This window comes from Centruroides sculpturatus, unplaced genomic scaffold, assembly GCF_000671375.1.
Source record: "Centruroides sculpturatus isolate CEXI.00-Female unplaced genomic scaffold, Cexi_2.0 scaffold28, whole genome shotgun sequence".
Lineage (NCBI taxonomy): Eukaryota > Metazoa > Arthropoda > Arachnida > Scorpiones > Buthidae > Centruroides > Centruroides sculpturatus.
Window position 1 is genome coordinate 1,449,038 of NW_019384448.1, and position 25,930 is coordinate 1,474,967.

The following is a 25,930-nucleotide window of genomic DNA, read 5'->3' on the forward strand; positions in this document are numbered from 1 at the left end:
TAGTTTCAACTAGACAAAACGGGTTTTAACAAAGACATTCAGTATGTCTAGTTAAAAACTAGACAAAACGGTAGTCAAAAATGAATTTGAGTTAAAACTAGTTTTAACTAGACAAAACGGGTTTTAACAAAGACATTCATTATAAACTAGTTTCAACTAGTTAAAACGCCTTCTAACTAAAAACGGGTTTTGACTGTAACATATATATATAATACAAACTTGGCATCATCCTTATAAAATATAACAATGCAAAAGATCAGTAAAGTTTGAAGAACTGTTTTTGATCATGATTTTGATCTATTTTTACTTTATTATTAGTAAAATGAAATATTTACAAAATAATATGGATTAAATGTCATTGTTTTAATAAGCTTATTTCTATTGTTATTTTTTAATTGTTTTGATATATGTTGTTTTAAATTTTTATTATGATATATTTCATTGATTATATTATTGATGATGACATATGCATTGATTATTTTATGTATAATTTAGGTTTTACATGTATGTTGCAAAATTATCAGTAAAAACTCTAAATATTATGAAGCAATTTATTAAAAATAACAGGTTCCATTGCCAAAACGANCCGCCCGAATCTTCTGCGCCTAATCTTGGGCCGAAAACTGCGGTGGACGGCGAAAATTTGGCCAAATATTCTAACCGGCCGGCTGGAACGAGGGTGCGGACCGGCGGCGGGGTTAGCTCGACATCAGAACCCTTCCCTGGGCTTGGGAACGGTTGGAATAAGTTAAGGAGAGAACCATCGGACATGTACCGACTATTTTTCGGGAAATTTGAAAGTGGTTCCGCCTCCGCTTTAGACGGAGAAAATTCCCGAGGAAAGCTTTTATACGGCCTAATAAAACCGCGCGGTATAATTCGCAGGTGGAGGCGTATTTTCGCCGCGATTCCACTCACTTTACCTCGGACGGTCCTCTGGAATTCAGACCGAGGAAAGCCGTTACAAACACGGTCGTCTCTCGTATAAGACGGTAGTTACATTCCGAAAAAGTGCCTTGTTACGCCAATTCGTACCACACAAAACAAAGCACTAATGCAAGACATAGGGTTAAGTTCTATAACAGACATGGGCAAATGCGGCTCTTTTTGAGTTACATGCGGCTCTTGCTGAAAGTGTTAATTTCAGCTTTTTATTATTATTTTTACAATTTTATTTCCACAGTTTTGTGAAAATATGTTTATTAAAAAAATTTAATGTTTGTTTTATATTATGTTTTTATTATATAATAAAATCGTGGGACAGAACTGCGGTACAGAATAAAAAGTACAGAACTGCGGCTCCCATGCATTTTGCAAAACCTACATTTCGGCTCCCACTGAACTCTTGCTTGACCACTTCTGCAATATAAATATTATGAAAGAATTAATTATTTTTAAAATATTTTTTGTTAAAATATTAGGATTAATGAATTATGAAATAGAATAGTAATTGAATATTATGATTTTAATCTATTATTTCATAAGTATATTTTAACAAACTGTATTTGTAGCTTGCATGTTATAATTATTTGTACTTGTCTAAAAAAATATAAAATATGAATTTTGCACTTCTTTAGGAACTTTTGTGTATTAATGTGCTTTTTGTTATTAATTTTATAATATTTAATAAATATGCATTTAAAAACAATTAAATTTAATCAAAATAGTGAGATACCTTTTTCTTACAATTGATTTTATATAACCTAAAGTATTTGGCTTTTTAAAGTTTTTAATAATGATTTATTAATGTGTTTTATTATTATTGTACTAATTTTAAAATATTTTTATAGTCATGGTTTTTGAAATTTTTAACTTTAATGTAAAAACCACATGTTTTTGTTATGTTCAAATTAAGTACTGTAGATGTATTATCTAACTAGTATAAGATTGATTTCTAATAAATCTTAAAAATATTGTCTGCTCTAAATTATAAAAATATTCAGTCATGTTTATTTTTAAAACATTGGTTATTAACATGGGAGGCAAGACTTTAAGACAACCTTTTCTGAGAATGACAGTTCTTCTTTTAACTTTTTGAACCATTTTTCATAGGGAATAAAACTGTTTTTAGAATAAGATTTTGATTAAAAAATATCAATATTAAATTTAAATGTATAATTATGGTATTTTTGGCATTGTTAATTCCTAACCTAAACCTAATGTTTTATATTGGCAAAAGGACAAAGTTTCTTAATCATTTAAGCTATATCTAAAGTTAGTTTAAAGTGCATATAAGAAAATGAGATAAACCTAACCCTTTACATAAAAATGTTAACTCTCCAAATGCTATACACTTTTCCTCTAGTCCTAACTTGTGTAACATCTCACTTACATAATTTGCAATTGTTTCAGCTGTTTCATTTGGCTTAGTTTGAACATCCAGAACTTTCATTTCCAGACCACCACTCTCAGGATTAAAATAATGAATAACAATTGGAAATAATTTAGTAGCTCTTTGATTGCTTGCATCTATGGAAATGCCAATGAAGGGAATGTTTTGTAATGATTCCATTACAGCATCAAAGGAATGGAGAGCCAATACAGAATTAACTATTGCTTCAGTTTTGTCTTTGCAGCTATTTTTGAATTTGGAAAAATTTCTTTCAACAACATAGGAGTACAATTTATTGACTTGTGGCTATTATGGTGCAATACAACATGGAACATGAGAGCATTCTCTGTAGCACTGACTTTATCATCCATTTCTGTGTTAGGCTTGATAAAATATGTTGTTACTGTCTCTGATGAATTTGCTTCTCTTACATTTCTGGAATGTTTTTCTGAATTCATATCGATCTCTAAATCTTTAGCACCTTGGTTAGCCACCTAAACATGAGTGCCTGGAGTACATGTCATACATTCTGCTTCCCATTCCTCTCAACCTTGAAAAGGCCGAAATTTTTTTCTGCAGCTCATCCAAAAATTGACACTTTCTTTTCAGCATTTTAAAATGAATCTGAAAAAAAAAGCATTTGCCCTACATAACATAAGAAAATTATTAGCAGAAAACTATTTAGTTTATTCAAATCATTTCAACACCAGCATTTTGTAATAATATTAATATATGCTTTTACCTACCAGCTGAATCAACAGGTTTAATTTTAAATATACTACAGATTAAGATGGATAACAATATACTTCTTACATAATGGAACATGATACACACACTTCAATATTAAAGAAAGAGAGAAGCAGAAGCCAAACAGTTTGCTACAGATGGAAGTTGGTTTAATAGACAGATTAACCAACTTATATAAAAGAGAAAGGTGCACGAATGTGCATTAATGTTTTTTTTGCTGTTATGAATCTTAGTAGTTTTCCAAAACTGTAGATTCTGTTTTGAGTGCCAAGTTAGAAAATCAAATTTTACACAGTTATCACATGATGTCACTGACAAAGTGTAATTTTGTCTTTGCTTTAAAATTGTGGACAAATCTACGAATTTCTAACATTGTTTGCAGACACTCAAATTTACTCATGAAATGACAATGTATGGTAAATCTACCCTACATTGATATTTCCAGTTACCTCTGTCATGTCATACAAAAGTGGTGTCGTCTGACAAGCAAAAAGAGAGTTCTCCATCATGACAATGACTCAGCAGTTTATGCTCTCCTAATCAGTGAATATCCAAAGAACACCAGATACCTATATTTCTGTAGCCTCGTTACTCACTGGATCTTGCTCCCACAGACACGTCTTTAACAAAATGAAAGTTTCAATAAAGTGTTGCAGATCAAATCAGCAGAAAAGGTGAAGTGTTGTGATAATTACACTGAAGGAGGTAATGCAGAATGAATTACAAAATTTTTAATAAGTGATATGAACATTAGCAAAAGTGTGTTGGAGAAGGTTCTTATTTTAAAATTAATCTTCCATAAATACTTGTACTACTGATCTAATAAGTTATTATGAATTGTTTTTTATTATTTTACCATATATAATACCATAAAAGTACAAATGTTATTGATATGCAATATTAATTTTGTTGCTAAGTGATTTCATTTTATATCATAAAGCACACTGCTAATAATTTTCAAGAAATCTGTTTATTATTTGATTACTTGGATAACAGTTTTTGAGGATGTCAATAGATCCTAATAACTATACAAGCATCACTAAACCCGATACATAATATAGCTAAACACCAACCAAATGCCGAATGCTTACCTCTAGAGCCAAATTGGTTACATAATTCATTTAGTAATTAGCCTTAAACTAGCCCAATAGAATTTCGGCATTTGGTTGGTGTTTAGATCCTAATAACAATTGAAAATTGAATGTTTTTATGTTCGATTTTCAAAGTCAGTATCATTAGGTCAATGGTAGTTATTCCATGATTTTAGATAAAAATACCATTCGATTAACAAAAAAATTTTAAATATTTTCTAAACATTCCAACAACAACAGCGAGTTGACTTCTTGAAAATTATTAGCATTAGCACTATTGATGACATATATGGCATTTTGTATTCCTGCATATTGTATATTTGTGATAGATACCTATCTAAAAACACTTTGAAAAAAATTAATACTTGTTATTTAAAAAAGTTTCTTAAATTTATATCTGATTTATAATCAAGGTATCTAAATCCAATTTATATACAGTCAAAACCAAGTTAATATTCAGAGCAAGTGTATAAATATTGCATTTAAATTGAAATAACATTTTACCTGCACTTTAAACTTTGCTCTACTTTTAGTATTAGAAACAGACTAGAATATACAGTACTCAAATAGCAAATATTAATTTTAAAAATATTTTGATTTTGTTATAACTTACATAATGTATAACTAATTAAGAAAAAATATTTAATAGATATTATTGTCTTTGTTCGTGTCTCTCTATTTTTCCTGTTTTTACAATGTAAATATAATGTAAATAAAGTAAGCAAGTAAACAAGTAAAGTTTAAACAAGTAAATAAAGAAAATAAAAATTTATTCAAAAGAAATTACACACAAGGCAGTGAGTTGCAAAAAAAATCTCCCCACAACAAACAAACAGTCTCAGTTAAAAAATAATAAATATAAAAATATATAATAAGTACATATGTTTGTTTAAAATTTTTTGATTTTTCTTAAGTTTATATATATATATATGTTTTATTTATTTATTTACTGATATTTTTTAATATGGTTTTTCAACAATTATTCTGTTTATAAAATTAGATGCTGAATATAAAAATGATCAAAATAAGTTCTACTGACTGTGGAAGTTAGTTTATATTGATCATTGGTGTCTTGATCTAGAAAGGCTGTTTAGTAATTTTATGGCAGTTTTCAGATTAAAAAAAAAAGTGAACTTTTCAAAATCATTTTGAAAATCAGCAGTCAGTCTGTCTTCTTGATGACTAAGACTCATGACTTGATAATGATATCACTAGTAGGCTATGAATGCTTGTTTTTATTGTCATAAAGTGAATTTTAGCAACTAAAATATGTTTAAAATGTCTTATTTACACACAACAACATTACCTCATCATTTTGCTAACAAAATTGAAACTACCTATGACGGCATTAACATTTTGCTTTGCTTCATTTTTAAACTTGACAGTGTAAAAATCAATTTTTTTTATTAATTAAAGCAACATTTATATACAATTTAAAACATTGAGTATGTTTTTGATAGAAGACAGTTGTAAAATAAATTTTTGCATAACATTTTCTAAACAGAAAATGGATGAACAAAACAGAATTTCAGCATCCCATCGGATTGCCTAACATTACATTAGTCTAGACTTTACTATATAATTAAACTCATTTTTGGTTGAAGGAGGTATAATTTTGATATTTAATGCAATTTAGGCAGTTATTTCTCAAATATTTCAATTTATCTGTTTTCTATTTACATAATTAATTTTAGATTTAATTATAAAATAATAGAAATAAACATGGAAACATGGAAAAAATAGAATGTTTGAAAGGATACTTCCTAAACTGCATAGGGTTAAGCGTTGTGTTTTTAGTAGAAACTTTGTAGGTATTCAGTAATGGCAGTATAGGTTGTATCTTGTTTTATTTTGTTTTGGTATATGTCAATGCAAGTTATATGCAGCTATGGGTAATATGTAGGAGATTATGATACTTATTAAACAAAATTTTTTTTATATTGTATAATTGTTCTTTTTTCTGTTGCACATGAATTTTATCAGGATATTTTCTAAATTAATTTTTTAATTTGAATTTTAAACTGTTTAAAAGTTAAATAAAACTACAATAATAAATGAATGTTATTAATGATGATTCATTTAATTCAGTGTTTAGATAATAATTTTTTGACTTGTTTTCCTATAAAAAAATTGATCTAATAGCAGTAAGAGTATTAGTTTTTAATTTTGTTTTTTCTTTTATAGTGTAAAAACTGAGGAGAAAACTGAATCACCAATACAGAAACCTTTACATATATATACAAGTTTTAAAATCCAGTCTATTGCATTTGGAAGTACAAATAATGCAAATTTAATTTCTACTGCTTGGTGGACCAGATGGAGTGTGTCAAAAAATTTAGTTCTCGCAACAGGCCATAAAAATGGATACATACGAACCTGGGATGTTGCAACAGGTAATTTCTTTGCGTAGTATATTCCAAAACTACTATTATCTGTCTTTTGATATTATGAGCTTTAACTATAAGAACAACTTTGTTAGTTCTTTTAACATCAATAAAATGATCACCTTTAGGCATTTACAATAGAAGAAAGGAATATGAACATTTAGCATTTAAGTTTGTTTTTATTATATGCTTAATATATATTTATAACTTATTTATACATTAAGTAATTTTAAATATCAACATTCAATTTATTAAGTTCCTAAAACAATGTTTCTTTTTTAAACATTTGTGCTTTCAAGCTGAAGATGAACTAAAATAGGTTGGAAATATTTCTTTTGTAATAAATAAATTTGGCTTCTTGAAGGAAAGTCACTTCATTTATATATGTTTTTCTCTTTATTATAATTATCACATCATAATTCATTATATTACAAGTCATTCTATAACTAAATTGAGATGTTTTAATAAATAAAAAGTAAAAAATTGTGTGAATTGAATTAAAGCTTTTAACAATCATTGGACATTAATAATGTATATCAAAATTTTACTAAATAATTTAATCTTAATAATTCTCTTTGATAAGTGAACTAAAGTATAGGGTGATTATAATCAAAGAGTAGATTTCAGAGCTATCTGTAGAAAGAACTAGTGGCAGTCTCAACTAAATTTGATGTATTGTACATACTATTCTGACTCCTGAGTATACAATTTTTGATATTCAGGAAAATGTATACTTCAAAATTCAAATTTAGATTCAAATTTGGCATTGGTGTCTTCTTAATGTACGTATTATGTACATTTCTAACGAATTTTAGGCCTAAAAGAAGTCACAAAATGTTTGGTCTGATAAAAATCCACATATTCACCAACGGATTCATTGCACCTCACCAAAGGTAACGATGCGACATGGTTTAATAGTGTCCTTTATCATTGGTCCTTACTTTGTTTAAGAAAACTCTGCATAGGGTATAGCATGTTCTGTTAATGATGCTAGATATCGAGATATGATTCAAAACTTTCCAGCACTGTAAAAGAGAAATGGTCTGTTCAGACCATTTCTCTTTTACAGTGTGGAATGATCAGGATGATGTACCCCCAAAAAGTGTCTTAATTACTCAGCAGTGACCAACAGATATATCCATCAAGAGCGATCGTGTTGCAGTGGTGAAGGACAGATATATATGTCAAAAACTATCCAAAAACTATGGCAGAAAAAAAATTCACATAAGGAATTATGTAACAATAAAAACAGACTTTTCTTTACTAGGCATAACTGTTTACAAAATCTTTTTCCAAAACGGTAATGAGAAAAAACACATGGAAAAATACTTTAAAAATTTCCATGGTTATTCTCCACTACATAGGGATAGCACCATACCTGACTAACCCACTGCTGAAAGGTTAAATATGCAAGTTTTACTTCAAGAATAATTTTTGCATGAAAGTTAGCTGATCAATTCAGCATAGCTGCCACAATTACCAGATCTGAACTCCTATGACTTAGGTTATGGGGCTAGCTAAAGAGCCTCATTTATCAAGGCAATGTATCCAACCTAGCAGTCTTAGAAGAAAGAATTTCATGATGTGCAACAACTCCACTCAGATCAGTTGAGTTTTGTAGCTGAGTGTGTTGTGCAAGTAATGCAGTTTTTAGAACAAGGAGATGGAGGCACATAGAGTCATATGTTTGATGTAATAATCAATTCCACATTCTGCATCTGTAACTAAAATAAAATTATTGCACCTTGTTTCTTAACTCCTAAAATTTATTAGAAAGCATATGCAGTATACACATTAAGGAGACAGCAGCACCAAATTTCACTCTTCTGACTGAATTTTGAAGTAAATTTTTTCTGAAAATTGAAACTATATACTCAAAACAATATATATAACAAATTTGGTTGAGATTTGCCCACTGGTTCTTTATGCTGAAAGCTGTAAACACCTACTCTTTAATTATGATCATTCTTTAAATATAAAAATGTCAGAAATCTTGAGAATTAGATTATAAATGCAGTATTATATACATATTTATAAAATATAAACTCAGCATTTATTTAGAATGTAAAATGTATATGTTTATTATGTGCATGTTTATTGTGTGTGTGTAAGTATAAGTATAATGTAAATTAATTTATTTATATAATATAGTTTTAATACAAAATTTGATAGAATATTAATAAGTAATTTGGCCTAAAGGTAGGTATTAGACACCATATCTTATTAAATTGTAATGAGAGAATTGATAGAAATTATTTCATTATAATGATAGAATAGTAATTTCTTTAGAATATTCATGTAATTAAATCACTGAAATGAATAATGAATCATTTAAACAAACAAAAAAAAAATTAACAAAAATGACTGCACAAGCATTACTGTAAATTTAGTATATTTTATTTAATAGGTCAGTTAATTTTACATTTGACCGATCATCGAGACTCTGTAACAGCTTTATCATTTGCTACGAATGGCAGTTTGCTTTTGTTATCATGTTCATCAGATCACATGTTAAAAATATGGGACATAATTGATAATGGAAATATGTGTAAAACAGTGAAAACTTCAAAACCAATAACTACTTGCTCATGGTCTCCAAACAGTAAATTAATTGCATCTGTTGGAGGAAATGTGGTAAATATTAGTTAATTTACTTTTGTCTTAATGTAACTAATCTTAGAATAATTATGATATGATTTGAGTGATAATTCATTCAACCCACTTCTTATATTAATTAATGTAGGAAAATAAAATTACATGTATTTAAATATACAGCAGGTTCTCAATTTATGCATGAGTTGTAATCTACAGATGTACTGGTTAATAATGCAGATTTTGTTCAATAGATTGCATTACACATATGTTTATATGTATGCTATTTTGTTGTATTGACATCAAGCTTTAAAACTTTGTGTCAAATTTTCTGAAGGTGTTAACATCATAGATATTTTTACACTTAAAAATGTTAAATTTCATTCCAAAAAAAAAAAAAAAAAACATTTGTGGGAAGTTTTAATTCATTACTTTATTCTGAAAAAAAATGTTACTGAAAGTTATTGTGTACTTCGAGAAGCTTATGGTAAACATGTCGCATCTCAAGACACTTGTGAATGTTGGTTTAAATATAATGATTTTGATGTGAAAGACAAAGAATGCCCGGGTCAACTGAAAAAGTTTGAAGACCAACAATTACAAGCATTATTGGATGAAGATGCATGTCAAACTCAAAAACAACTTCCAGAAAGATTAAATGTTGTTCAGCAAACAATTTCCAATTGTTTACAAGCAGTGAAAAAGATTTTAAAGGAAGGAAAATGGGTGCCACATCAACTGAATGAAAGACAAATGAAAAACCAAAAAGTCATCAGTAAAGTGTTGCTTCAACAGCACAAAAGAAAGCTTTTTTTTGCATTAAATTGTGACTGGCAATAAAAAGTGGATTTATTTTGAGAATCCCAAATACACAAAATTATGGGTTGATCCAGGTCAGCCATCAACATTGACTGCAAGGCAAATTGCTTCAGAAAGAAATCAATGCTTTGCATTTGGTGGGATCAGGAAGGTGTGGTGTATTATGAGCTTCTAAAACCAGGTGAAACCATTAATATTGATCATTACTGACAACAAATAATCAATTTGAACCATGCTTTGATCATAAAACAACCAAAAGACATGGCAAAGTAATATTGCTTCATGATAACACCATCACACACTTCAAAGGCAGTTAGACATTAAAAGATCTTGCCTGGAAACTAGTAACCCACCCGCCATATTCACTAGACCTGGCTCCTCCTGATTTTCACTTGTTTTGATTGATGGCATGCACACTTTCTGAGCAGAACTTCAAAATGTACAAAGAAGTAAAAAATTGGATCTCTGAATGGTTTGCCTCAAAACAAAAAAAGTTCTATTGGGACAGTATCCACAAATTTTCTGAAAGATGGGGGAAATGTATAGTTAGTGATGGACGGACATTACTTTGAATAAAGCAATTTTAATGTTTCTTTTGAAATTATTGTGTTTTCTTTGTTTACTAAAGCATGGAGGTCCATCTTTGAAATTATAATTAAATCTTAAGTTTAAAAATTTTTATATCTATTTGATGTCTTTGTTGATATCCATGCTTTCCACCAACAAAATAATTACAGGAAATCCTCATTAATTCAAACTTGGATAGTTTAAAATCCCATTAATTCAAACTTGGATAGTTTAAAATCCCATTAATTCACAACTGTACTATTTGTCCTAGCTGAGGATATAGAGATTTACATGTTAAGGAATTTGGTTAATTCTAAATACTTTTACTTCAAATTTCAAAGTGAAAATTTTGTCCAAACTGTGATATGCTTATGTTAACTTGCTCATTTAGATTGAAGTGCCTCCATGCTGTAAGAAAACAATAGATCAAGAACAACTGTAATCTGGTCAATATGGCTTTGCTTTTACAGTAACACACTTTTGGGTGTTACGTTACCCTGGTCTATCCTTTATTTTGTCTTATTTCATAAAATACAGCTGATTTTTGGATTGCAAGATTGGGCTACAAGTAACAGATTGAGGTATTTGTAGAGCTCTGTGCTACTATATTTTGGTGACTTACTACCATTTGGGCACTTAAAAATAATTTGGGCTACATTAGAGGAATTTTGCTTTACTTTTTATAAAACCTATCTGACAATCTGTGAGGTTCTCATCAGACACCTGCAGTTTATTTATATTATTATTAATGAAAATAGCATTCTGTATACATATCTGTGTTCCATTTGAATAATAAATTTCATCAGTTACATGGCATCTGGCAAATTGTACAGAAATGTGTAAATCTCAGATAATTCAAAACTCAATAATTATAAGTCACAATTATTTTGTCTTTTGAATTTTGAGCTAATGACGATTTCCTGTATTCTGTTTTATTTAACTGATGATTTTATTTTCATATATGCTTGGCTGCTTATAGCCTGATGATCATTTAAAATTGTCAAAAACATTTTTGTTTTTATTTAGTAAATTATGTAACTAAGTAAAATAAAGATACACCACCAGTAATATACAGCAGATAAGATATATCTTATCTGCTGTATATTACTGGTGGTGTATCTTTATTTTACTTAGTTACATTCAGTTTCAAATGTTGCATAGTTATTGTTAGTGCCATCTTTATAATGTGCTATACAATTTCCATAAAGTTGATTTTTTAAAATTTCAACTGATCAATTAAAATTTCAATTTTAAAATTAAATTGAATTTGCATAAATGAAGGCATTATTGTTATTGATGTTAATTTGAATTAATAAGATTTATTATATCTTTTTACATATAAGTTGCCAATGTGAGATGCATTATATCATATTTCATCAAAATAGAGAGAATAAAAATTTTGAATTAATATTTTTTTTACATTGCATCTCAAAAGATTTTTAGAATAAATATTAATATTGTATACTGTTTGAATCTATGTAAAATAACATGCAATTATTATTAATTTTGATAAAAGACAAAGTGAACTTATAATATTCATTATGAGTTCACTTTGCTTAGGAAAATGAGTAGAAATGTAATCAAAATGTAAAATACAAAAAGTAAGTGCTTGAAAGATTTTAGGAGTTAGAAATCTTATGACTTTTATAGTCTATCTAAAATGGAGTTGTGACTGTAGGGTCGGTGTCTCTTCAACACTGCATGAGGATGTGACACCACCAAGTCTCTCAGGACTCGGAAATCGCAACTTTACGTCCTGCGAGCGGTCGCGGGTAGATTCAGTTGGATTCAGAGTAGAGGTAAGAAGAGAGAAACAAGGAAGTGATTCACTCAGGTTCCACATTAATAAACAATAACAAATTTATTTTAGTGGGCAGGAGTACACGATATACGATCTTATCCCTATTTTCTTAACTTTAACTGTCGCTAGAGAGAGAGTTTACAAACGACTCGCTTGTGGATAAATACCTTATAAAGAAGTTGAGGATGGATGACTTGATGACTCAAACGTGAGATTCTTCGGGTGGTCGAAGGGTCTTTTTATTCGAATTGTTCAGGTAACAAGTCTTTGGAGGGAGGTATCTGACAGGTGTAGAATAAATCAAGAACTTGGGCGTTATAGGTATCCGTATGTTGATATTGACAAAGACACCGTATTTTAGCACACTTTGGAGGACGACTGACTTGATTTGTCATTGCTCTCTTTTGTTATTTTTTGTTCCTTCTGGGTTTTTCCATGAGGTCAGGAGTCTGTTGTTAAGGGCCTAGCGTCCAATACTGGGAGTTTATCAAAAGTTCCAGGTGACACACTAATGACTAGATGAATCATCCTCAACAAGGAACCAAGTCCATGGGAAATAATTTTTATAGATTTTAGTCTAACTTTTGATAAAATGATCAAAGTTAAATGATGAATTCTCGAATAATTAAAATTTAAAGTAACACTTTATTGAGGGTCTGTTCGTCCCTCACAGAGTCATTTATATTTTTGTTAAATCTGCTTTGAATTATGAAGGCATTAACTATGCTGATTAAATATATATAAACAGCTCTAACTTTTTACTTTAATTAAAACCAGGTGATCTGCCAAATTATCGGGGTATAAGAAGGTTAAGTTAATGATAAGATATGAAGTGATTTGTCTTGAGGTAAATGCAGTAAGGCTGCCATCCTTTACACAAGTTACTTTGTCTTTGATTATTCACTTAGCCTTATAATAGCCCAATAAGGATCGATTTACACAGAACAGTGATGTGCCGGCACAGTGCAGTGAATTCATCCAAAGATATAGCTATCATAGCCAATTCATCCTCAGTAAAGTCCATGACCACTCACTGACAGCATGGTCATGTCACTGTTGTGTGTAAATAGTCATCACTGTGCCGTGCTTGACATTGCTGTCACCAAATGGTCACAGTGCTGGCACGTCACTGTTATGTGTAAATCTACCCTAATTTTGTAAATTATCTGGTTTTATGCTGATTGTGTTTTTTGATACAAATGATGAAAATTTCTGTCAAACTATAATGAAAGTTATATCTATTAAGTTATGTACAATAATAATTACAGTTAAAGTTTAATGAAATAATAAAATCATTCATTTTGATTAATAAACTTTAATAAACTGTTAAGTAAAAATTTAACATTTGGCCACTGTATTTACATTTTAAAAAATATAAAAATATCATGAAACAATGTCCTCTGGTAATTTTGCCAATAAATGTATTACATTGTGATTTTGGCAAAATTACTAGATGACATTTCCAATTTGCATTTTATTGCAGAGGCAGAGTCTTCAATAAACGGTCATTTCCGTATGTGAAAATTGTTTTGGACTGTCACTGGTGTGTTGGAACAACAGAAAAGGAAGACAAAAACAAAATTTTTCGTATATTTGTGATATTTTTATATTTTTTAAACTTAACAATGTTTGTTTGAATTTAAAAATGATTTCTTGTGTAATATCTTATAGGCTCATATATGGGAAACAAATGATTTTACACTTAAAACTACTTTGAACGGCCATCATCAAAGGATCATCTCTTGTAAATTTTCATCGGACAACAGTTTGATAGCTACTGCTTCTTGTGATACTAGGGTTATTTTGTGGCAGGTACAAACTGGACAAATACTTCATATCTTTGGGTGAGTTACTTTTATTGTATTTAATATTAAACTAGATAATTAGAATATTTGTTACTATGACTAAAAATTCTGTATAATATTAATTGTTAAAATGATGTTTAAATATAAAACTGAAAGGCCTCAATATGTAAAACATTAAAAAAGTTCCATCTGGCAGCAGCTTGCACATACAAAAAACATAATACATTTAATAAAAGTATATTAGCTGGGACATAAAAATACTTTAAAAAAAATTCTTCTTTTGATGTAACTATAAGTGTCCTTCATCTGTTGTCCCCTTTTTTAACATTTTACATATTGAGGTTGGAAATATTAGCCTCAAAAGAAAGGTCATCTCTGCCAGTGAAATTGATAAAACTTTTAGTAGACAAAATGATGATTGAACTGAATTTACTGTACTGAATGTACTGTACTACTGTACATGTGTTAAATTAATGCAAAATAAAATTTGATTATTCAAAATTCAAAGAAAATTTAAATCAAATAGGAGCATCTTGTTTTTATATTGCAATATCTGTTTTCACAAATGACTGACAAGGAGAGGGTCAAACATTTGGATCTCTGATTCGAATGTAACTCGGTGAGTGTGTAGCCATCAACACAAATGGCTCCTTGCCCAAATATTAGAACCCACTTCACAAGCATCTCCAAAAAAGGGCCTCTGAAAATTGAGTTTTTAGTTTCATATTTCTTTTAAGCAGTGATAACCAAATGAAAAGGAACTAGCTACTATTTACCATACCATTAGCATTATTATCACTGTTATTATTCATCACATTTAAAACTTGTGAAACAAATTAAAATGGAATAAAAAAACATATATTGTCACCATGAACAAATAAACTTTGAACATTACTGCACATGGATGAAAAGGAGTCCACCAGTGGCCAAGTGGTCTTCATACCCTGAACATTGGAAATTTGGTCATGGGTTTGCACCTTGCTCAGACAGGCTGGCCACATAGAGTTTTCCGGGTTTTTTCCGCGTCTGTAACGCCTAAATAGGGGCCAGTTTCCCTTAAAAAACATCCTGGAAGGTATCCCCCCAGACAGATTGTCCAAGTGTTGCATTGCCATAACTTAACCAACAACAACACATGGATAAAAAAGACAAGTCTGTTATGAAAATGCATAGAATGATCATATCTCTGTAGATTTAACTTTTTCATGTTGTTAAATAAAATTTTATTTTTTCATAATCTTCATATTTTCAGATATGGTGGTATTATTATATATGAAGTGTAACACATATGAATGCATGAGGAAATGGTTCATAGCATTAATAATAATAATAATAAAAGCTATGGTTCTATTACCCTATTTTCATAACAGACCTGTCTTTAGACATTACTGCACATGGATGAAAAAGTTTATAAGCTTTAAATGTGATGAATAATAACAGTAATAATAATACTTATGGTAAAATAATGAAATAATTATGTTACACATAAAAAAAAAACTAAAATTGCAAAGTTTCAAACTTACATTGTGTCACTCCAGTGCTTAGCATCTTGTCCACTTGGTTGTTGTCTCTCTGAGGAAGCATGAACTTCCAAAGCCTTATAAGTTAAACCTTCAATTTTCAGATGGACATGGAGCTGTTTGTGTTAACAGCTACACGCTTACCAAGTTTTGTTGAATCAGAGATTCAAATGTCTGACCCTCTCCTTGTGAATATAAAATTTTTAATAGCTAAATTTATNACTCCATCCTTGTTAAAAGTAATTGATTTGCAATTACATAGAATAAAATGCACAGCTCTTATTAAGAGTGTCATAGTTCTTGCTATATTTGCAGACCAAGTTGAAGAAATAATTAATAGCAAATTTTCCTTTATTATAGATGAATCTACAGATATTGCTTGTGCAAAGCATTTATGTCTTTATTTTTCTTTCACTATAGTATCTAATACAAAGTTGTTTCCGATTTTCTTGGATTAACTCCTGTAACAACAACAACAGCTGAAGCACTTCATGATATTGTATTTACAGTAATATTTAGCCATTTCTGAGAGTTTAGTTACACCTCAGCTGATATCTAACTATTTTGCATGATTAAACAGTTAAAAGAGAATTCCGTTCTGCAATGTCTAATGAATTTATAATTGACAACTTGTTTTATATTAGAATTATCGATAATAATTACAAATATTTGTAAATGAAAAAAATTCATTTTTGTAAATGAATATATAAATTTGTAAAATTGAACAAGTATTTAATCAATTGGATTTATCTGTTTGATTGAGTATAGTATCTTTGATTCATTATTTTATAAATTATTGAAAAATTTAGTATTATTTTATGTTTTTTAATGTTAACCTGGTTAACATTAATTATAATCAACATTCGGTTTATCATCTTTGGTACTTAAATACTCTAAATATTTCTACAAACTCGAGCATTATAACTGCTATTACAAATATGAATATTAAATGATTATTACTTGAAAACAGACTCAACAAATACTCATTATTTGTCAACAACATTTATATAGATTTCACTAATGAATATTGCTATTGGTGTAAATCCAGTGACTTTTCCTTGATCCATTTGTTAAAAGACTGAAGCATTAGTAAAATATCATCAAGAATATGAAATTACCGAAACAATTTATACGAACCAAAACTTAAACTATAGAGCTAAGCTAGGTAACCTTTCAATAAACCAATGTATAAAATAAACAACTTTTTTATTCAAATTACTAACGAGCTAAAGCATTATGGAACTAATTGAAAATTATTGTTAATTATGTACTTTATTAATCAAAATATATTACGTAAAGGTAAAAATTTATTTTCATAAATATTGTCATAAAATTTATGTAATTTTACTATTGTATTTAAAGAAATGTACAAAAGAATAACAATAAAATACTACATGTAAACTTAAATGTAGTTATAAAATTAACCTCCTGTAACAAGGTTTGCCTTAGAACAAATAAAGCTTGTTAATAATAATAATAATAATAATAATAATAATAATCAACATGATCAATTTACTGACATTTAAAAAGTTTTTGAAACAGTAGCTGCAATAGCTGGGGTAATTTCAGAACATTGAGACAAAAGAAGGAAGGAACCATTATAAAACAAACTCTGTAGGATTTTCTTTAAAAATTAAAAATTGTATTACTGTAACATGTATTTGAAAATTATTTGTTTCTGTTACCTCTTATCATTTGATTTCAATGTGAGACACACCATTCATATTAAAATATAACTAGAATAATGCTCATTTTTATTCTTAAAACTATTGTACATATATTAGCTATAATGATGTAAAAAAATGTTATAGTCTATAAGATTAAATTCACAGACATAAAAAGAGACTTAAAAGTTGTACCTTATGAATTTATTATAATATATGTAATGTTGGCTTATCTGTTTATTAAGGACATTGAAATATTTCTAAATTTATTAAATGGTTTTGGTGTAGTTAATAAACAGATATAGTATATTGACTTTACATTTAAAAAGGTGCAGAGTTTTGTTCATTTTGAAGTTAAATCTCTTACATTTATAAATTTTAATCTGAAATGGCCATAACTGTCCATTTTTATCAGCTTTCAGTTATTCAAGATAGCATTGATATGCATTACATAATTAGGATTCTAATGTATAATGTAGTTTTTAATGTACATTACAATTCTGTTGAATTTTTGTATGATGAATGATTTTTTTTTCAGCCATTTCTTTCCACCGCCTTCAAAATTTAGCACTCCTGGTAAGGATGGCACCTGGATTCGAGACTTAGCATTTTCTCAAGATGGTATTCATATAGCAACTATAGCAGAAGATGGGTAAGAAATTGTATATATTTGCTATATTTATCTTATTTAAAGGTTGTCTACAAAATGTACTACTATAGATATACTAGAAATTAAACTATTAGAGATGGATTGATAAAATTTATAAGCACATTTATTTTGATACATGTGGACATGAACTATGGACATAATTTCAAAAACAATTATAATTTTCACACTAGGGATTCTATAATGGCACTGCTGTTGCAACAGCATCAAAAAAACTGTTTAACATGTTTTTTATCATTCTGTCATACAAAGTTGCCAGACTGGGCAAAAAGGCCTTGTGTAAAGTATGTAATGTAAAATTACGAGCTCATGCTGGTGATTTAAATAAACATGCTTCATCCTCCAAACATTTAAAAAATAGTAAATTAATAGATTTACATTCAAAAAGTGATCTAAAAGAACTTTTTTCACATAAAAACAAAATAAATAAATTTGAATTAAAGTTAACAGCATTTGTAGCTTGTCATACAAATGTATCTAGTGTTGATAATTTAGGTGAGCTGATTAAACAAGAAACTCCATCCTTGTTAAAAGTAATTGATTTGCAATTACATAGAATAAAATGCACAGCTCTTATTAAGAGTGTCATAGTTCTTGCTATATTTGCAGACCAAGTTGAAGAAATAATTAATAGCAAATTTTCCTTTATTATAGATGAATCTACAGATATTGCTTGTGCAAAGCATTTATGTCTTTATTTTTCTTTCACTATAGTATCTAATACAAAGTTGTTTCCGATTTTCTTGGATTAACTCCTGTAACAACAACAACAGCTGAAGCACTTCATGATATTGTAAAAAGATTTTTTAGTGATATAGGTATTGATATTAAAAATTATTTTCTCTTGCAACAGATGGAGCTTCTAATCTTTGTGGAGTTAATAAATCATTATACACTTTGATGAAACAAGATAATCCAGACCTTATTGTTGTTAAATGTATTTGTTATTCATTACATTTTGTTTGTTCACATGCATCTGAAGAGTTGACTACTTAATGAGAGAGACCTATAACTGGTTTAGTAGATCAGCTCTTTGAAATGAGAAATACATGGAAATATATAGACTTATACATGATGGCGAGGATCCCCTGAAAATAATACCATTATCAGGGACACGTAGAAGTACATGTGTAGGAAGTATTCTTGATCACTGGGATGCTTTAAAATTACATTTTCAGATGGTTTCATCTAGATCTGATAGGTATTATGCCAGGGAATTATGTAAAATGTACACTGATGAAACCAATAGACTTTATTTCACCTTCTTGAGGCCTGTCTTAAGAGAATTTGAAAAAATTAATTTGATCTTTCAAAAAGAAATGGCAGATCATTTTAGAATACTTGATGAATTATGCAGCTTTACATTATCAATATTAAGAAGAGTTTTGTTTCTTGAATTTGTAATGATGATTCTCATTATCTGTCTAATGAAAAGATTGATTTTGGCTATGAAATTTCTTATGAACAAGCATTTATAGTTAAAGAAAGATGTTCAAACTTTTTAAAAAAAGCCTGTAAAGAAATTCTTACTCACATACCTAAAAACATTGAATTACTTAAAAAAAATTAGAGTTTTATCTCCTAGTATTTGCTTAAGTCCTACTCGTCCTCCATTTTCAACTCTTTCACTAGCTCTGGCTGATCAATCCAAAATTGAAGAAATAGAGCGTCAATGGTGGCATCTATTGACAGTAGACTGGACAAGTATTTTTCCAGGTAACGTTTCAACTGATACATCAGAGTTTTGGTACAAAGTCTCAACTATAGAAAATGCTGTAGGAGATCCTACATTTTTCAAAAAATCTTAGTTTGCATTGTGTTTATGTTCCTTGCCAATTAGCAATGCCACAGTGGAAATAGTTTTCTCTATGGTGACCTCAGTCAAAACCAAATTGAGAAACAGAATGAGCTTGAATCTTCTAGCATCAATTTTGAGGATAAAATGTTTCTTCAAAAATGAAAACATATGCTGCTTTAACTTTAATCTAACCATGCTTAATTTTCAGTCAAAAATTTATGAAAAAGAAGTGAGTGAAATAGGAGATGATGATTTTTTAAATTCTTTTAATACTTTTAATTTTTAAAGTAAGTGCATTTTTCTTATAAAATTTGAGTAATTTTGTTTTATTTTATGCTATTACTGCATTAGGCTACTTTTCACTTTAACAGGCTACTTTTTAAGATTGACTGGGCTACTTTCTTTCAAAACATCTGGCATCACTGCTGTCACATAATACAATTAAATTATCACATTAGCAACAACCAAATGTAACATGTCAGGAGTAATGAAACTCGCTTCTCTTTCAATTTGCCTATTTAGTTCTGATAAATCCTGTAACTCTGCTTATATTATTTAAATAGCTTCATAACCAGAATTGAGTGAGATTGAGTGAATGAACAGGCCATTGAATTGGAAAAGACTAACTGATTAGTCATCCTTTCATTGCCAAATGTGTTAAGCTTGCTGCAAACTAGTAGGTGCTGTCATTTTTGACATGATATCAGATGCAATTTTTATTGTCATGTGACTGTTTTCCTTTGATGACCTGGTGATGTTGCCACTTGTGATATCACTCATGATGTAATTCTAAAGATGTAAAGTACTAAGTTAATTTTTGTTTTACACCTTTTACAATGATTATCAACATGACTGTGTGCCGGAAATAGCTGTTACCTAACGGGTACTTTACGTGGATTTGCGTTAATGTGCCAGGCCTAGACTTTAAGCATGCACCGAAAGAAATAATGACAAAGTTAGTCAAAACCAATCCAATATTTAATAATTCTAATAATGACTATGTACAAAAATCAGTAACAATCAAACAACAAATTTATTCAAAGAAAATCAACAATAAGAATCAACCCGACAAAAACTCAAATCAATCTATTTGCTAACTTAAATCTATTCCCCTTTGGAATTCGACAAAAATTCAAAGACTTAACTTATGTACAACAATTCTTATGAACTGAGGTCCTAATCGTCACCTCAATATACTAGGAACCTTTTTCCTCAACTCTCAAGACTTTCTAACCTTCGATCCACAAATCGAATAACTTCAAATCGCCTTGGAACCACTTTATCGCTATCGGACACCTCTTGTCATTTGCTGCTACGAAGCTCTCCATGCTCGCTGCTAACAGAAGCTCATCTCGGTCATCTTCACTTGAGGTTCGGACTTTATACTATGAGGTGACGTCACAATTCTGATTGAGATCACTCCCCTCATTTGCATACTTATCATTAACAGTAAACTTTTTCTTTCTGCCTGGCAGCCTATTTCCTGACAATACATGTTAACCTTTTTACATTATTCTTTTTGACAATTTTTGGAATGTTTCTTTAAGGTTTAGCAAGTTCCTAAGTTGTATTTGTGGGGTCTCCCCTTTCTTTCTTGGTGTGGACTTACTCTTTTCCACTCAGGAGCGCAAGTGTGTGTGAGTTTTTCTATGGCGCTTTTTTTTTTGTCAGTGAGTTGGTTCTCTTTCTTCTATTTTTAAGTTTCTAAGGTGAGTGGTGAGGAAACCTTCATTCTAACAAAACATAAGCCCCAAACAAAAATAGAATAAAAACCAAAATAAAAAATAACTAAAAATAATGTTCGGACTTGATTCCTTACAAAGAACCAACAAACATTTCATCTATCCCTCTACAAACCATTGCTTGGTAATTTGTATGTAATGGTGATGATCAGCAATGGCAATTTGTATTGATGCTGTTTGTTTGGCTGCTTCTATTTATTGCCTATTTGGCAGAAATTTAATTAAAAAATGAAAACAGAATCAGGAACACAATTTAGAATGAATTTGCCATTTGATATGTACCTAACTTCTATAATTTCAAAATCAATGAAATTATTTATATTTTTACATCTATGAAAATCTATTAAACAGCTTTCTGTTTTGTAATCTCAACATAGTTAAACCATTGCTGAAATAACACAAAGATCACAGCACAAGCATGTTCAAGATTTATTTGTGGCATACAGTGCATGTTCCTTTCTTGCAAACTTTCAAATGTGCGTGAGCATCTGATTGATGAGCATCTGCTGATCGGTGCATGAAAAATCCGTAATGTTTGATCCAAGAGTTGTTGAAGGGACTGTCTAGTTTCCATCAAAGCTATCACATAGTGACATTGAGTCAATGACCATGCAGTTAATGATTGAATTTATGACAATCAAATGAATTTTGTTTGATGGTACTTCCAGCTAGTTTGCTGCAATATCAACTAGTTGGCATTGGGCTTTAGACAGTATGGGTCTCATAATGATTGTGGTATGGAGTTTTGTACTGTCTTACATAGATGTGATGTTATTGAAGTATTTGCTGTAGTTTAGGAATGTGAGAGATTGCAGTATGTCTTTATAGTGCTGCTGCAACAGTGATGTCATTACAGACATCTAGCAGTGGATATTGTAACTATTTTAAAAACTGTCCATAGTTTTTCTGTTGAGATAAAATGCCTACAAAGATTTATTGATATATCTCTAACAGTTTTGTCTTCAGTATGTTCTTAAGTGGTATATAGTGAAACCTTGGATTTCAAATTTAATTTGTTCCTAAAAATTGTTTGAAAACCAATTTTTTTCTCAAACCAAACAAAATTTTTCCATAAGAAACAATATAATATGGATTAATCCATTCCCAATCCCCAAAACAAAGTCCCCCCTTTTTTTTTACCATTTTAGTTGTATTTCATGCTTAAAAATTCCTATAAATGCAATATAATATTACATGTAATCTATATCTATATCCATTTTATATATATATTAAAAGTTCCCAATAACAGACATTGTTGGGACCGAGAAGTTTGTCCGCTATTTAGAAGTACAGTACATGCTAGTGGCCATATTGTATTCTAACAAAGTTATTATAAAATGAAGAATACAATGGATTACAAAAACATCAAATTGTGTTAGGAATGTGAAAGTACCAAAAAAAAGAAAAGTATACATAGCATATATAATTAAAATATATATACAGTGTATTATTTTTTTAGCTGTAAAAATTTTGTTTTAATTGAATCACATTTGNTAGTTTTAATTAACTGGTTACCTAGTATTACTAAATATTATATATAATATATAATATTATATTAATAAATTTTTGTTATTTAATTTGAGTTAAGCACTTTTAAACACTGATTCTTGGATGTAATTTATATTATGCAAATGCCAATTAATGTGGTTTTTATTAACTAATTATATGTAAATTCATTTGTGACACATACAAAAAAAAAAACAGAAGTAGTATCTTACCTGCATACACATTGAAATCTAATTTGAATAACAATATTGTTGTTGTTTCATGCTGTGACATCTAATGACTCAGGTGATCTTGACAGCACAAACTTCTGAATTGGTAGTCCTATCATTGATTGGTTGGGCCATCAACTTTCTTTAATACAGGAAGTATAGGGAGTTGACTGTCTGTGTGTGTCTAATCTGTGACTGGCTCTTGTCAAGCTTGTTTGACAACCAGGGCAAACATGGTTTCCAAATCAAATCATTCAAAAAGCATGGTGTTTGAAATCTGAGGTTTGACTGTATTTTAATTATAAACACCCTACATAATATCATATTTTATGAATTATTCTAGTCTTATTGCTCAGATATAAATACTTTTGTTATTTGAAATCTTTATTGTGTAATCATTGTAACCCTGTATTTCTCTAATAAAAAATGTAGTAATTAATTACTACCCATCATTAATTGTATTCATCTTTAAAATTACTCAAAGATACGATGCAATGTATTAAAAATTAAATCTAACTATTGATATACTTATTAAACACAGTAGAAATATATATACACAGTATCACAGTATATCTTCATATGCAAATTTTGTCAGAACAGATGAACAAAATGCCATCTTCTACTACCAAATTGAAACTTTGATAGTTTTGTTTGTGTATAATACTATATAACACAACTTTTTTCCTGGGTAGTGCATGTTATTTCCTGATTATGTTGTAGAAGTATAGAAAATGGCCATTATTTCCTTCAAACTTTGAATTTTGTGACCAGGAGAATGACATTGCAAAAATAAACTGTTTAAATTGTAGGCAATTTCATTTCATTTACATAATTTTTAAAAACAAAAATACTTAAAAATTATACCATATTTTTTGTGGAATGACTGGCATGTTGCATATAAATGGGGACCAGCATGTTGGAAACACCATGTCTACATGATGGTCTCCTTCATTTCCTTCATTTATATGCGACTTGCTGTAAAGAAATGTTTTTTTCACCACTATCAATGGACATTGATAAATCTAAGTTGAGAAATATCACAGCTAATGAGACAGGACATATTAGAGAGTACAAAATGAGCTGGATTAGACTGGCATTTGTTCGGTCATAAGTTGAATTCACTTAAAGCATCTTCAGTGTGTAAAACTTTCAGAGCTTGTCATTCAAATAGCACTAATTACAACTGTGCAGCTGCAGAATTGTAATTAGTGCTATTTACCTTGATATAACAAATTAAAAGTGTACCAATCATTTATGGATAACTTGTGTATTTATTTTTCAGTGTAGTCATCATTTAGAATAATGCATTGTTCCAAATGTCAATCGAACAAAAACGTTTGTATCTCCAAATGTCAGATTTAATCACAATTTTACTTGTTATTAACATTTATACTTTTTTTTATAAAACTCCTTTCTACTCTCAAAATTAAGCCTTTGCTATTTTATAGTAATTAAAAATATAAAAACTTTTTTACAATCTATTATTGTAATCTATTAATCTATTATGTTGTTATTTTTGTAACTATTCATTTGTGAATCATGCCCCGAGATTGCATACACTCAGACTAAATACAGTACTTATGTTTTGATAGTGCTTACATGTTTCTATTCTACATTTTGTGAAATGTTGGGGTAACAGATAGCACCACACCCAATTTTATTATATTGTAATTAAAAATATAAAAGTTATTTTCTAAATAAGATTTCATAATATTCTGGAAAGTTGTGCAATCCATTGCTGGAGTTTTTACTGTTTTTATACACAAAATCAAAATAAAAATTTATTTTATGAACCGATGACAGGTGTGTGATCAAAAAAAAAAAAAAGATCATCGGTTCATAGAGTACATGTTTTACTAAACCCCAGTGTTGTGTGTCGTTGTTTATATTAAAAATTACTTTTAGATAATCATTAATACTATATTTAATAAGTACAAAAACTATAAAATCATCAAAGAGTCAAAAGTAGCCAATAGATTTGACATGAGTGTTTATTCTTGTCACTGACCATAAGCTAAGTTTTGCTTTTTCATCTTGAAGTGGCAAATAATGATACTTTGGTTGTTATTATAAAATAACAATACAGATTAATGATGATTCAATTAATGATATGTTTTGAGGTCTGTCCATGAATGACATAACCTCCTCCTTTCCCTTTAGTGTTGATGACAAGTCAGACAAAGGGGGGGAGAGGTTAAAGAACACAACTTCTTAAAACTGGGAAAAAGATCAATTCATAAAGAAACAATCTTAAGTTTCATAATTCCAGCACAAATCTATTGATATTGATGATAATTGTGAGTAACCCACCTAATACTAATGTATTGTACAGTACATCAAAGCACTTCAGCTGAGTCTAGATGTGTGTTAGTGGACTTTGACACAAGGTTCAAATCACTATATGGTGAAATAGCAAGGAAAGTAAAAGCCAAATTTGCACGGTGACATAATGGCACAATTTACCAAGTTCTGAGAAAAAATAAGGACAACACAATGTCCATACTGTTTCTTGTCTTGATATATTCTTGGTGTCTGAAGCACCAGGAATATATCAACTCTCAATCAAGGATGATAGATTTGATCACGACCTGGTTTACAATTGGGGATACAAATAGATTAATTTCTAATAGAATAAATGAACATAAATATAATATTGAGAAGAATAACAGTCTGCTATACTAGCCAC

General features: G+C 29.4%; 1 protein-coding gene across 4 annotated transcripts in view; it reads left to right on the forward strand.

Moving 5' to 3' along the window:
- The window catches only part of LOC111620507 (WD repeat and SOCS box-containing protein 1-like), a 77,112-nt gene that overhangs the window by 11,260 nt on the left and 39,922 nt on the right, over window positions 1–25,930 (forward strand). For all 4 annotated transcript variants that reach the window (XM_023362430.1, XM_023362429.1, XM_023362432.1 and 1 more), the window contains exons 4-7: window positions 6,355–6,563; window positions 8,962–9,188; window positions 14,005–14,177; window positions 17,861–17,974. In XM_023362430.1, the coding sequence (XP_023218198.1) occupies window positions 6,355–6,563; window positions 8,962–9,188; window positions 14,005–14,177; window positions 17,861–17,974 (723 nt within the window). The remainder of the gene's footprint in view (window positions 1–6,354; window positions 6,564–8,961; window positions 9,189–14,004; window positions 14,178–17,860; window positions 17,975–25,930) is intronic.